This window comes from Stenella coeruleoalba (genome assembly GCF_951394435.1).
Source record: "Stenella coeruleoalba genome assembly, chromosome: 16".
Lineage (NCBI taxonomy): Eukaryota > Metazoa > Chordata > Mammalia > Artiodactyla > Delphinidae > Stenella > Stenella coeruleoalba.
Genome location: NC_137162.1, coordinates 68,550,082 through 68,562,945, shown reverse-complemented (window position 1 = coordinate 68,562,945; position 12,864 = coordinate 68,550,082). Strand labels below are relative to the sequence as shown.

Below are 12,864 nucleotides of genomic sequence, written 5' to 3'. Positions count from 1 at the left end.
AATCAATTTTTTATGAAATGATGTTTAACTTTTATGCTTTAATGACATTAATTCTAGTATTGAAAGCACTTTTACTCGTTGCTTCTTAGACTTGCCTTTGAACATGATATAATTCTCCAAAACAATTTTGGTGAAGGATGGATTGTGTCGTACCATCTGTCCAGAAAATAGGTATTTCAAGTATTTTCCGTATATGAAAAATGATATAAGAACCGTCTTCACTACTACATTCCCATAAATTTTATTTCCTTTTTTAAATAGTGTTTTTCAACACAGCCAGTGTTCGTATAGGCAACTTTACCTTAGTGGGAGGGAAGGGTATTATGAGTATTTTGGCAAAGTTCTCGTGTCTGTAGGCAGAAATAAGACTAAGAGTAAATGAGTAGCTATTTCTTCCTACCTCTATAACTGAAATGATATTCAAATTTATAGGTCAGTTTTATTTGTAGAAAATACTCCCTTTATAAACCGTAAGTTTATCTTGTAGGTGGCCTTCTAAAATAAACTTTATTTGATTTTATACAGTGTGTGCTCATGCTTTGGCTTTATGCCTGACCTCCCAGGTTGCAAACATCTCCAGCAGAAGCCAATATTAAAGAAAATGAACCAAAAAATAACCTAGAAAATATTACAGATGTTAGTAATAAATTATCCAGTAATATTCACATTGGAGCCGTAATAAATTATAATATTAACAGTGGTGGTCCTTAAAAATTGTCCCACTATTCACTAAGACATTTAATCTTTCCATTGTTCCAAATGAAATACATTATTGTTTTCTACTCTTAACAAAAGTTAGGTGTTAGGGACGTTGTGTTTGTTCATTTGACTGTTTCTATTCAATACAGAGGTTAAAAAATAAAAGCAAAACACCTGTATGTATAGCATCAACTAGCACCAAACCTTACTATATGTGAGAAAATTATCTATTTTGGAAGTCGGTTATATATACATTAAAAATTCAAATGATCTAAAATAGAGTATGCTAGGGACTTCCCCAGTAGCAGAGTGGTTAAGAGTCCGCCTGCCAATGCAGGGGACATGGGTTTGAGCCCTGGTCCAGGAAGATCCCTCATGCTGTGGAGCACCTAAGCCCGTGTGCCACAACTACTGAGCCTGTGCTCTGGAGCCCGCGAGCCACAACTACTGAGCCCGCGTGCCACAACTACTGAAGCCCACGCACCTAGAGCCCGTGCTCCGCAACAAGAGAAGCCACTGCAATGAGAGGCCCATGCACCACAGCGAAGAGTAGCCCCCACTCGCTGCAACTAGAGAAAGCCTGCGTGCAGCAACGAAGACCCAGCGCAGCCAAAAATAAATATTTAAAAAAATAAAATAGAATATGCTAAAGGCAAAATGACTAATCCTGACAAATTCTACAATTCACAATAAAAGTAATTTAGAAGTCTGTGGAGGAGGGTGGGATCTTGAAGCAAAAAAAGTGAATTAATTAAGCAAGAAAAAAAATGGAAGAAGTGGAGGGAGGATAAGGAGGGAAGGAGGCATTGCAGGCAAAAGCACACACTGCAGGACTGAAGTAGAAATATCATACAGGAGGCATATTGAGGAAACCATGTTGAAACAGATGGTTTATATAAGGCAGTGGTTTTCATAATAACTTCTTATGAGCCCCTACATGGGCTTGTTGGCAAAGGGGTGAAGAGACCAGCTACTGAAGTCTTTAAGCAAGGTAGTAGAGTAGATCAATATTAGGAAGATTGATCTGACGCTGGAGCCAGAGGCTGTGTTGGGAAACCATTCAGTAAGTCAGATGAGATGGCAAGAGCCTAAATGTATCATTGGCCAGTGATTTGAAAATAAAAGAGGATGGATGTGTGGGTGCTCACCAAGGAAGAACCAACAGGACTGAGCTACAGATTGGATGGACGATGTAACAGGGGAAGGAGGCGTCAAAGATCCATACACTGAGAGTGATGGAGAATCTCATGTTGAATTTAAATCCAGCGGTACTTGATTGCATGGGAATATGGAAGATAATATGTTGATTGTGTCCAAATTCTCAAGGGAAACACGAAGTGGATGGAAATGGCTAACTTGAATATGTAAACTATAACTGTGGTGGCTAACTTCGGGATTATACCTTAGGTCTGCAATGAGGATGAACACATAGCAGACCTGAGAGTTGTATTCTTGTTTACACCTCAGGTCCTAAGGTAAATCGCTTTCTTAGAAGTCACTAAGCTGGAAAGCCTCTGTGCCTTGTGGGGTGCCTGTGTTAAACTGAAAAGCCCTAGGCTCTGTGGCACAGCTAAAAATCTCATATCCAGAGTCTGGGTATTGGCTTCTGGTGAAATAGCATTCACAGGGTAGTATCGTTAGGTAAGGCAGAGAATGTTTATCAAGTGGCTTCCAGGTGGTGAGGATAAAACCTGCAACAGGAGAAGACTTGGTATTCCTCTAACCTGGTTACACGAGCCCCAAACCCAGGGTTCAGCTTTGTGAAGGATAAGAAAGTCACCAGGGATTTATAGCCCATCCCCCCTCCCCCAAGTAATCTGTAAGTAAACTAAAAAATCTCTCTTTATCTCTTATATAGAGATATAAATATTTACTTGCTCTCAGTGTAAGAATGCTTATTTAATATAAATGGAAACATTTATTTAATGTAAAAGTTCTTAAATATACAGTATGTGTTAAGGGCTGAATTATGTCCCCCTCGCAAAACTTGTATGTTGAAGTCAAAACTTGTATGTTGAAGTCGTAACCCGCAGTATCTCAGAATGTGACTGTATTTAGAGATAAGATCTTTAAAGAGGCAATTAAATTAAAATGAGGTATTTAGGGTGGGCCTGAATCCAATGTGATTGGTGTTCTTACAAGAAGAAGAGATTAGGACACACACATGGACCAAGGTATGACCACATGAGGACACAGTGAGAATGTGGCCGTCTGCAATCCAAGGAGGAAGGCCTCAGGAAGAAACCAAATTTGCCAACACCTTGATCTTGGACTTCCAGCCTCCAGAACTATGAGAAAATAAATATCTGTTGTTTAAACCATCCAGTCTGTGATATTTCATTATGGCAGCCCTAGCAAACATAATACAGTATGTATTTCAGCAAACTTCATAAACAAAATTGAAAGATAACAATAACCTAGAAAAAAATTGGCTAACATACAAAACAGACAAAGAAGGGCCTCAAATCAACAACACTGTAGTAACAATGAGCACACCTAGCACCCAGATCTGGGTCTTAAATACCATCATCCAATAAAAGGAACCGAGGCTTCTTGAAGGAGTGGCTGATTCTAGGAATGCGACCGGAAGTACACAGTATGAGCCTGGCGCATTACGTGTAGTGCCAGAAAGTAACAAATTGCTAAAAAAAAAAAAAAAAAAAATCCCTCACAATTATGGAGGTATGTCAAAGGGACACAGGAACTAACCGAAAGATGTCCCAATGTTCAAAGCTTTTGAGCAACAAAATAAAGTATTATTGGATCAATATCCAAAGTGTAAAATAAACCTATGAGTCCATATTGACATAAATACATTATTGAATAAATAAATAACTGGAGAAGAATAGACAAATCTCCCGTGCAGAAGAATTCCAAATAATTTATATAGCTACTCCACTCTCAAGGAGGTAGAGGGCAACTCCCCACTCAAGCGTGGCCTGTGCATAGTGACTTTCTTCCAAAGACTACAGCATGGAGGTGGTGGGAGTAAGCTTAAAGTTACCAAATCTAACACACACTACCTCAGCCTGGTGGTCAAGGTTAACATCAACAGTGATAAGCGATACTAATAGTATGTGCCCTTAATATGATGAGATGGAACTTAGCCTCTGTGATCTTCCTCCCCCAAACCCACACCTCAGTCTAATCATGAGAAAAACATCAGACAAATGCCAGTCGAGTAGCTTCCTACAGCGTAGTTGGCCCATATTCCTCAAAACTGTCAACATCAGGGACTTCCCTGGTGGCACGGGAGTTAAGACTCTGCGCTCCCAATGCAGCGGGCCCGGGTTTGATCCCTGGTCGGGGAACCAGATCCCACACGCACGCCTCAAATAAAAGTTTGCATGCCACAACTAAGGAGCCGGCGAGCCCCAACTAAAAGGAGCCCATCTGCTGCAACTAAGGAGCCTGCAAGCCGCAACTAAGGCCCAGCGCAACCTAATTAATTAATTAAAAGAAAACAAAAAACACATGGTATAAAAAAACCATCAAGATCATTTCCTGAGCAAAGTCTGAGAAACTTACAGCCAAGAGGACTTAAGGAGGCAAGACAACTAAATATAATATGCTACCCTGGATGGGATCCTGGGACAGAAAAAGAATGCTAGGTAAAAACTAAAGACATCTGAATAAAGTTTGAACTTTAGTTAATAATATATTAATAATGATTTATTAATTATGATAAATGTACCATACTGATGCAAGATGTTATTGATAGAAGTAACTCAGTGTAGGGTATTGGGAATTATCTATACCATTTCCCAACTTTTCTGTAAGAATAAAACTATGCTAAAATACTCTTTTCTAAAAATAGATGAAAGAAAGAAAAGTAGACAACAGAATATCATACACTCATGTATCAAAAAACCAGTGAACACTTGAGAAAAACTCATACTTACTGGTGCTCAGAAATGCGCATTAGAACATATAAGGCAATTATTTTTCTCCTATTTAGCTGGCAAACATTTTTTAAATGATGATACACACGATTGGCAATGTATAGGAATGCAAAGTGGAACTACTTCTCTGGAGGGCATTTTTGGTAATAAGTAGAAATGTGTGTACTCTTTGAAGCAGCAATATCGCAACCAGGAAGTGTATATCAGTGTGCATAGAAATGTTTTTCACAGTAATATGTGCAATAGCAAAAATCTGGAAATTAACCAAAAGCCTATAAATATGGGACTGTTTAAATAAATTATGTGAATCTCAATGTGGAATGTGATGAAGGTATTAATACTGTAGACTAATATTTGAAGACAAAAAATTCCATGATATGTGAAAATGTCAATTGTAAACCATATAAACTGTGTCATTCCATCTCTATATCTGACACACACACACACCTTCTTGGATATGGAATTTGGTGAAATAATTGTAACAGAGAGCATTAAATTAAGTCCTATTAGTGATTGTCATTTTATGAATGCTTTAAGAGTTACTTTAGAATGGATAAAGATGTGGGGTGTGTGTGTGTGTGTGTGTGTGTGTGTGTGTGTGTGTGTGTGTGTATACACATATACATACAATGGACTATTACTGAGCCATAAAAAAGAAGGAAATGATGCCATTTGCAGCAACATGGATGAACCTAGAGATTGTCATACTGAGTAAAGTAAGTCAGACAGAGAAAGCCAAATATCATGTGATATCACATATATGTGGAATCTAAAAAAAAGGTACAAATGAACTTATCTACAAAACAGAAACAGGGTTATAAATGTAGAAAACAAACTTATGGTTACCGGGGGGTAAGGGGGGGGGAATAAAATGAGAGATTGGGATTGACATATACACACTACTATATATAAAATAGATAACTAATAAGGACCTGGTATACAGCACAGGGAATTCTACTCAATACTCTGAAATGACCTCTATGGGAAAAGAATCTAAAAAAGAGTGGATATATGTATATGTATAACTGATTCACTTCGCTGTACACCTGAAGTTAACACAACATTGTAAATCAACTATACTCCAATAAAAAAATATTTAAGTTATTTTAAGATATATTGTAATAAATGTATCAAGTATTGTTTCACAGCACTGTCATAATTAGAAATCAGTGCTTCTCAAACCAATGGAGTGAAGGGCCACTTTTTCCATTACCCCAAATTATGTGTGTGTGCATGCATGTTATATTTATGTTTTAGGTATACTACACATGGATGAAAAGTAGGATTTGCATACAGTAAAGTGTTGCCTCTGGTTATTTCTGACTGGTAGCATTGGGGCAAATTTTATTCTTTTGGCAATTTTGTACATTTTCCAAATGTTCAAGGATCTACAGAATATTTTTTGTAATTAGTAAAAAAGATTTTAAATGGCAGTTTTTAAAAATAAATCTTTTTCCCATGAAACTACCTGGAATATTGAAACCATCGTTTTGTTTAACAAAAATTGTATTTTTAGTTTGCTTTTCTGAGTGGATTTAGTTTATACACAAAGTTTTCATACACATTTACACTGTCATACATTCTCCATGTACTTTCTACTTTTCTATTAGGTGAAATTTTCATGAGCTGTTAAAAGCATTATTATGTTTGATTAGTCCTCTTGTACTTTTTACTTTTAGGTTGGTGTTTGGAATGCTTTATCCTGCATATTATTCATACAAAGCTGTGAAAACAAAAAATGTGAAGGAGTATGTAAGTATAGTTTTGTGAGTGATCAATTCTAGTTGAATGTATCCATTATATACAATACTAGAAAAACTGCCATTATTTTAGAAACAGCTGGAATAATGTTTTGGGTTAAAAATGTGATATAAATGTAATAAAGTTAGTCTTTTTTTAAAACTAATTTTGAATACAATTGCAAAGTGGAGTTTCAAAAATAGTTTGCTGTCAGTTGGCATTTAAATAAGTATGATCCCCAAATGAGTAATTGGATCTCTTATTCATTCAGACTTTAAGTCCCAGTAAAATAAGAGGTTGGGAAATTGTCTGTTTTTTAGTCTTGTGAATGGATAGGTACACCAAGAATATCTCTCTGGTCCCAAAACCTTTTTTCTTCCTTCATAGTTGTTTTGTCCCTTTCTAATTGATTTAAATACATAGATACCTCATGACTACTGACAATTACAATCTTTTTTCTTCTTGAATCATACTATATTTGTAATGATTTCCTCTTCAGTCATCAATGTTTCTTTTCTCTTTTACTTTCCTCTTCCCCATTCCTTAACTGGTTTTTTTTTTAATTTCACTAATTTTTAAAATTTTCTTCCTTTCTTTATTATTCATTCATTTATTTACACATTTCTGTAAGTTCTCCCTCCCAATTTTATCCATAATGTTCAGTGGTAAATGGGCTTCCCCACCTATAAATCCTGGCATAAGTTTACTATTTGTGATGAAGGGAATTTTCAGAGAATAGCAAAAGCATAGCTTATGAGTGGTTAATCAACAGGGGTAAGCAGTCAACACTGAGAACTGCACATCAGTAGCTGTGGTTCTTTTTTTAATTGAGGTGACATTCAGGTAACATAAAACTAACCATTTCATAGTGAACAATTGGTGGCATTCACAATCTTGTGCAAACACTACTTCTATCTACTTCCAAAAGATTTTTCATCACTCCAAAATAAAACAACATACCCGTTAAGCAGTTACTTGTCACACTGCCCCTGTCCCCCAGCCCCTAGCAACCACCTGTCTGCTTTGTTTGTATGGAATCTGGGTATTTCATATAAACTGAATCATGTAATATGTGACCTTTTGTGTCTGGCTTCTTTCTACCTAGGATAATATTTTCAAGATTCATCCACATTATATCATGTATCATTATTTCATTCCTTTTTATGGCTGAGTAAAACTGTATGCACATAGAACATTTTGTTTCTGCATTTATCCATTGACATACATCTGCATTGTTTCCAGCTTTTTAGTATTACGAATAGTGCTGCTGTAAACATTTGTGTACAAGGCTTTGTTTGAGTATCTAATTTCAGTTCTCTTGGATATATAGCCATGGTTCTTTACAAGGGATCTTGGATGGTAGCCTTGTCATCCAACTTATTGAATGACCAGAGAACATATTCTTTATTCTATTTGTTCAGGGTAGTTTGTTCTTGTATTTTGAGTAGGGGGAGGCTCTGAAACCTTTAGAGCTAACCCATCCTATTGAACATTTATATTCACTTTTTATCTTCTGTATAAAACTAATTTTGAAGTAAAGTATATACAAATTAATTAGAATGGTGGAATATATCTAGCAGAGGTAGAGAGGTTATTCAGTTGAGCTCTGAAATTTTTCTGTCCTTTTAATATATATTTTTATCTCTTGGATCTAAGATTGGTGCAGTCTTAAGAGATGGAACCACATTAAGTCCTAGTAATTTAAAGTAATTGTTAATGGCTTGAAAGGCCATGTATTAATAAATAAATTCTTCAAATATTGTTTTATGGTACTGACATACTTTAATTTTTAGAAACAAGCAAGTTTCTTCAGTTAACAGTGGTTCTCAAGCTACCTGTGGTATAGGACCAGTTTGGGATTTGTTTTCTTTTTAAATAATTTCCATTAAGTCATAGACAAATACGTTTTAAAATAAAATTAAAAAATAGTTACTAGAAAAATGAAACGAAACCCCAAGAACATACGAAATACAGCCCCAACTTTTTTTTTTTTTTTGTGGTACGCGGGCCTCTCACTGTTGCGGCCCCTCCCGTTGCGGAGCACAGACTACGGACGCGCAGGCTCAGCGGCCATGGCTCACGGGCTCAGCCGCTCCGCGGCATGTGGGATCCTCCCGAACCGGGGCACGAACGGGTGCCCCCTGCATCGGCAGGCGGACTCTCAACCACTGTGCCACCAGGGAAGCCCCCAACTTTTTTTTATTATTAGATTCAGTAGACCTGAAATTACTGACAATTTTGTATTTAAAGCAAAACAGCAACAATTCACAGCCTTGCGCTAGTCCATATACAACAGTTTGCCTTACGGTGTCATATTTGAATTTAATTGGAATTCTCTTTTGAAAGATAAAAATAAGAGTTGCTCTTCATTTCCAAACACCACGAAAATATGAGCTGGGAGTATACAACTGGCTAGTACTTAATAATTGTACTGGCCAAAACAGTGATCCTTATTTGAAATGTTTATGATACTGTTATTAAATGAGATCCTTTTTCTGAACCTAATTAATTATATAGTTGAAGTACATGGTCATATGTTTCTCAACTCTGGGTCCATCTTACCTATAGAGTATTGTACACCCAGGGTAAACAATAACTGGTAAGCCTCTGTGTGTCTTTGTGTACCTATTTCTGCTTGAGGTATTCTCCTATCTTCCTTCCCAAATGTGCAATGTTTTTGTTGGGAAAAAAAGTTAAGTACAAGTTGAAAATGAAGCTCTAATAATATAAGGGTATTATCAGCAGGCACACAAATAACCATCTCCTAAAATAAAAGGTAAGTTAGCAAGAAGAAATATAAAGGTATTCATAACAAATTATAATAAAAAGAAACAGACCCGTTATGTGTTAATTAATGCTAAAAGGGCAGAAAATATGGTGTTATTTAGGTATTGGTCTAAGAACCATTATAAAAATATTAGTCTATTTCTTACTATGCGTCAATTTAACTTTATTAATGTTAACTTTTAAGGACTTAAAAACATGGATTTGTGAGTTTTATCCCTTAATGCAACACTCAATTTTTATTACTAGATTGGTCTATAAATTTTTATTACTAGATTATTTTATAAATTTGGGATTAATAAGAATGGTCTAACCCTGAAATTTTTTAATTTATTTATTCATTTAATTTTTGGCTGCATTGGGTCTTCGCTGCTGCACGCGGGTTTTCGCTAGTTGCTGAGAGCAGGGGCTACTCTTCGTTGTGGTGCGCGGGCTTCTCATTGCGGTGGCTTCTCTTGTTGCGGAGCACAGACTCTAGCCGCACAGGCTTCAGTAGTTGTGGCACACGAGCTTCAGTAGTTGTGGCTCTCAAGCTCTAGAGCACAGGCTCGGTAGTTGTAGCACACAGGCTTAGTTGCTCCACGGCATGTGGGATCTTCCTGGACCAGGGCTTGAACTTGTGTCCCCTGCATTGGCAGGCGGATTCTTAACCACTGCGCCACCAGGGAAGCCCCCTAACCCTGAAATTTTAATTCTCCTTCATAAGTTAAAGATAAAGTAACCTATGGAAGAGAATCTATTAACATTCTTATTCAAACAGATGAAAAAATTATAAGACTTGACATGTACTGATATACATACATATCTGCGTATATGCTTATTTGGAGATATACTTCACCTATTGCCTTGCACAGCTTTTACAGAATAACTCATGAACAAAGTTAAGAATTATCTATACATAATCTTGCTACAGTATTACAAATCTGGAAAAAGTTTTTTGTTGTTGTTGGCAAGTACCAATGGCAAGGGCCAATTTGTTGTTGACACTGCGATGGAGCAAAATCAACAAGGGAATTTTTTTTTCTAACCTTGTATCATTAAGATTTCTAGTATCTCTTTCCTATTCCAGCCCCAGAGCATTATTATATCACTTTTAGGGTCATTTAAAAGCCTTTTTTTTATCTATAGCCTGTTCTTTTCCATTTTTTAAGGAAGTTTTTAGCATTTTTGAACAATATTAACCAGGGTATCTGGAAGTCTTAATTATCTTGGAAAGAACATCAAGGAGCTAAAGCTTCTAAGAATGTCCAGGTGTTCCCCTATTCAAAGCTATCCTCAGTAAGGGATTCAACCCCAAGATGTAACTGCTGAGACTTAAATGCTATTATTGGAAAAAGTTTTCTTAACCATCCCTTTGGGAATATCAGAATCATGAGTAATTGAAGAGAAACTAGAAAGGCAGGTGGCTGGCATTGGTTTGATTATTGCATGGTAATCAACTCTGCTTCACAAATTAAACGAGAGCTAGAGCAATCGCAAAAATAGGCACCGAAAGAGGAAAGGCAGGAATCTGCTTTTGACAAGGAAATTTGATACAGCTCTAGAGACCTCCTGGTGACCGAGTTGTCTGCCATCAAGTCTGCTGAAGAGACTAAGCAGATATAATACTAGAAAGATAACATCTTACATTTATATAATTTCCTACCAATTTCAAAATACTTTTGTATATTACTGTTTCCAATTGCTACTATAACAACTACCACACACTGGCTTAAACCAACACAAGTGTATTCTCTTACAGTCTCTGAGGTCAAAAGTCTGAAATGGATCCACAGCTACATTCCTTGGTGAGGCTACAGGGGAAAATCAGTTTCCTTATCTTTGCTAACTTCTATAGGCTGCCCACACTCCTTGGCTTATGGCTGTATGCCTCCATCTTCAAAGCCAGGAACACTTGACTGAGACCTTCTCAAGCTGCCAACTCTCTGGTTCTCCCTTCTGCCTTCCTCTTCCACTTATACAGACTCTGGTGACTACACTGGATTCACCTGAGTAATCCAGGCTCCTCTCCCAGTCTGAGGGTCAGCTGATTAGCAAACCTGAATTCCAACTGCAGCCTGATTTCTCCTTTAACACACAACCTGACATATTCGTAGGTTCCCGGGCTTAAGACGTGGGCATCTTTGGGGTGGGGGACATTATTCTGCGTACTACAATATCTCACTGGCCCTCACTACAACTCTGTAAAGTAGTAAGGAATATTAGAATATTATAGGCTCCGTGAAGTGAATTAACTTGCCCAGAGTCACGTGGATCATTAAGGCAGGAATGGTACCAGATTAGAAAAGTAAATGAGGATTCTATCTTCACGAAAAAGTTGAAAGAGCTTTCACAACCAGCCAGTGAATATGCCTCTGATTAATTCCAAGGTAGATCTTCAGGGGCCACAATTGTATGGATATTTTCTAAGAAGAGCAATGAGGCAGCTTAACCAGTACTAGGGCAGGACCCATAAGCATCTAAATCAACCGTGATCAAAATGGTTAAAGACGAAACGGGAAGTTTTTGAAAGTTCTGTATAGTCTTGGCAGTTCTTTAAATATTTCCAACCTAAATTTACTTCCGACAAAAAAAAATTTTTTTTTAAAGTGTTTTACTAAAGGTAGCAAATCTTTTTCTGGATGGTGTGGTGTTTTTGGTTTTTCTTTGGCCGACAAAAATTTTGAATATCATTTTCTTGCTGAGTCTCACCTAAACTTAGTCATCCAATTTTACCTCTGACTTATAGAAGTTTTATCAAAACTCTGTTCTCACAAAGTTCTCTTGTATGGTAATCCCATCCAAATTTGCTTTGTATATGGTAGTTTCTTAGTAAAATTAACCTTCTTAAAATTCGCCTGTTATATTTTTAATAGTCTTTTATACTATCTGTATTGTATTTTTTATATGTGTTTGTGTTTGTCTTCCCCACCAGATAAGCTCCATAGAGAGTTCTGTTGCTTTGTTAATTGCTATATTCCTGTACCTAGAACAGTACTTGTTACATAGTAGGTACTCAATATTTTTTTAATGAGTGAATAAAAAAAGAAAGAAGAGTTGACTTCTAAGTATATAAGAAATATTAAATAGTGTTTCAAGAGCATGTACGTTTCTTAAGTGGATTAGTCTAGTTACTCAGCTTTGATTCTACTGGGTTAAGGAGTACACAGTCCAATCTGACTTATCCCTAAGCCCAGTTACTTTGTCGTGTTTGGTTGTTACCTAAATTCTACTGATATCTACTTCAAAATTATTTTCAGAAAGCAAACATTTTTTATTAATTTACTTCTTCGAACCGTAACTACTACCATTCCCCTTAAACCTGCAAATAGTCGATTGCACCTGATAAAACAGATGCTGTATTCAAATCAAAACAAATGGAAAGTGCTGTGTATTTTGGCAACCTTCCTTTCTTCCTTTGCCTATTTTTAAAACGGAGCTTTCCTAGGATATAATTTCCTGTGTAGTGTGGCTGATATGGCCTACTTAAAGTCTTTCAGTCTTGCAGTAATTGAAATGTAAACTCACTGAAGAATTAGAATGGTTTTGCAAATTTTTTCAAGCTTATACCGTCTCATGACTTGAAAACAGAGTGTTTACTTCCAAGTCGTGTATAATTGCTGTCACTTTTCTAGGAAAACAATGTTCTTACTCTAAGAATGTTGGAGAAAGTGGCAATGAAAAAGACTGGCTAAAAGCACTTACAGATCAGAATCAGACATTTGGTCCTGAGATTTACTATGAGCGAGAACAAAGAACA

At 36.6% G+C, this 12,864-nt stretch overlaps 1 protein-coding gene across 1 annotated transcript in view; it reads left to right on the top strand.

The window, feature by feature from the left end:
* The window catches only part of REEP3 (receptor accessory protein 3), a 100,744-nt gene that overhangs the window by 41,677 nt on the left and 46,203 nt on the right, over positions 1–12,864 (top strand). Inside the window, exon 2 of the mRNA XM_079900225.1 lies at positions 6,281–6,353. Within this exon, the coding sequence (XP_079756351.1) occupies positions 6,281–6,353 (73 nt within the window). The remainder of the gene's footprint in view (positions 1–6,280; positions 6,354–12,864) is intronic.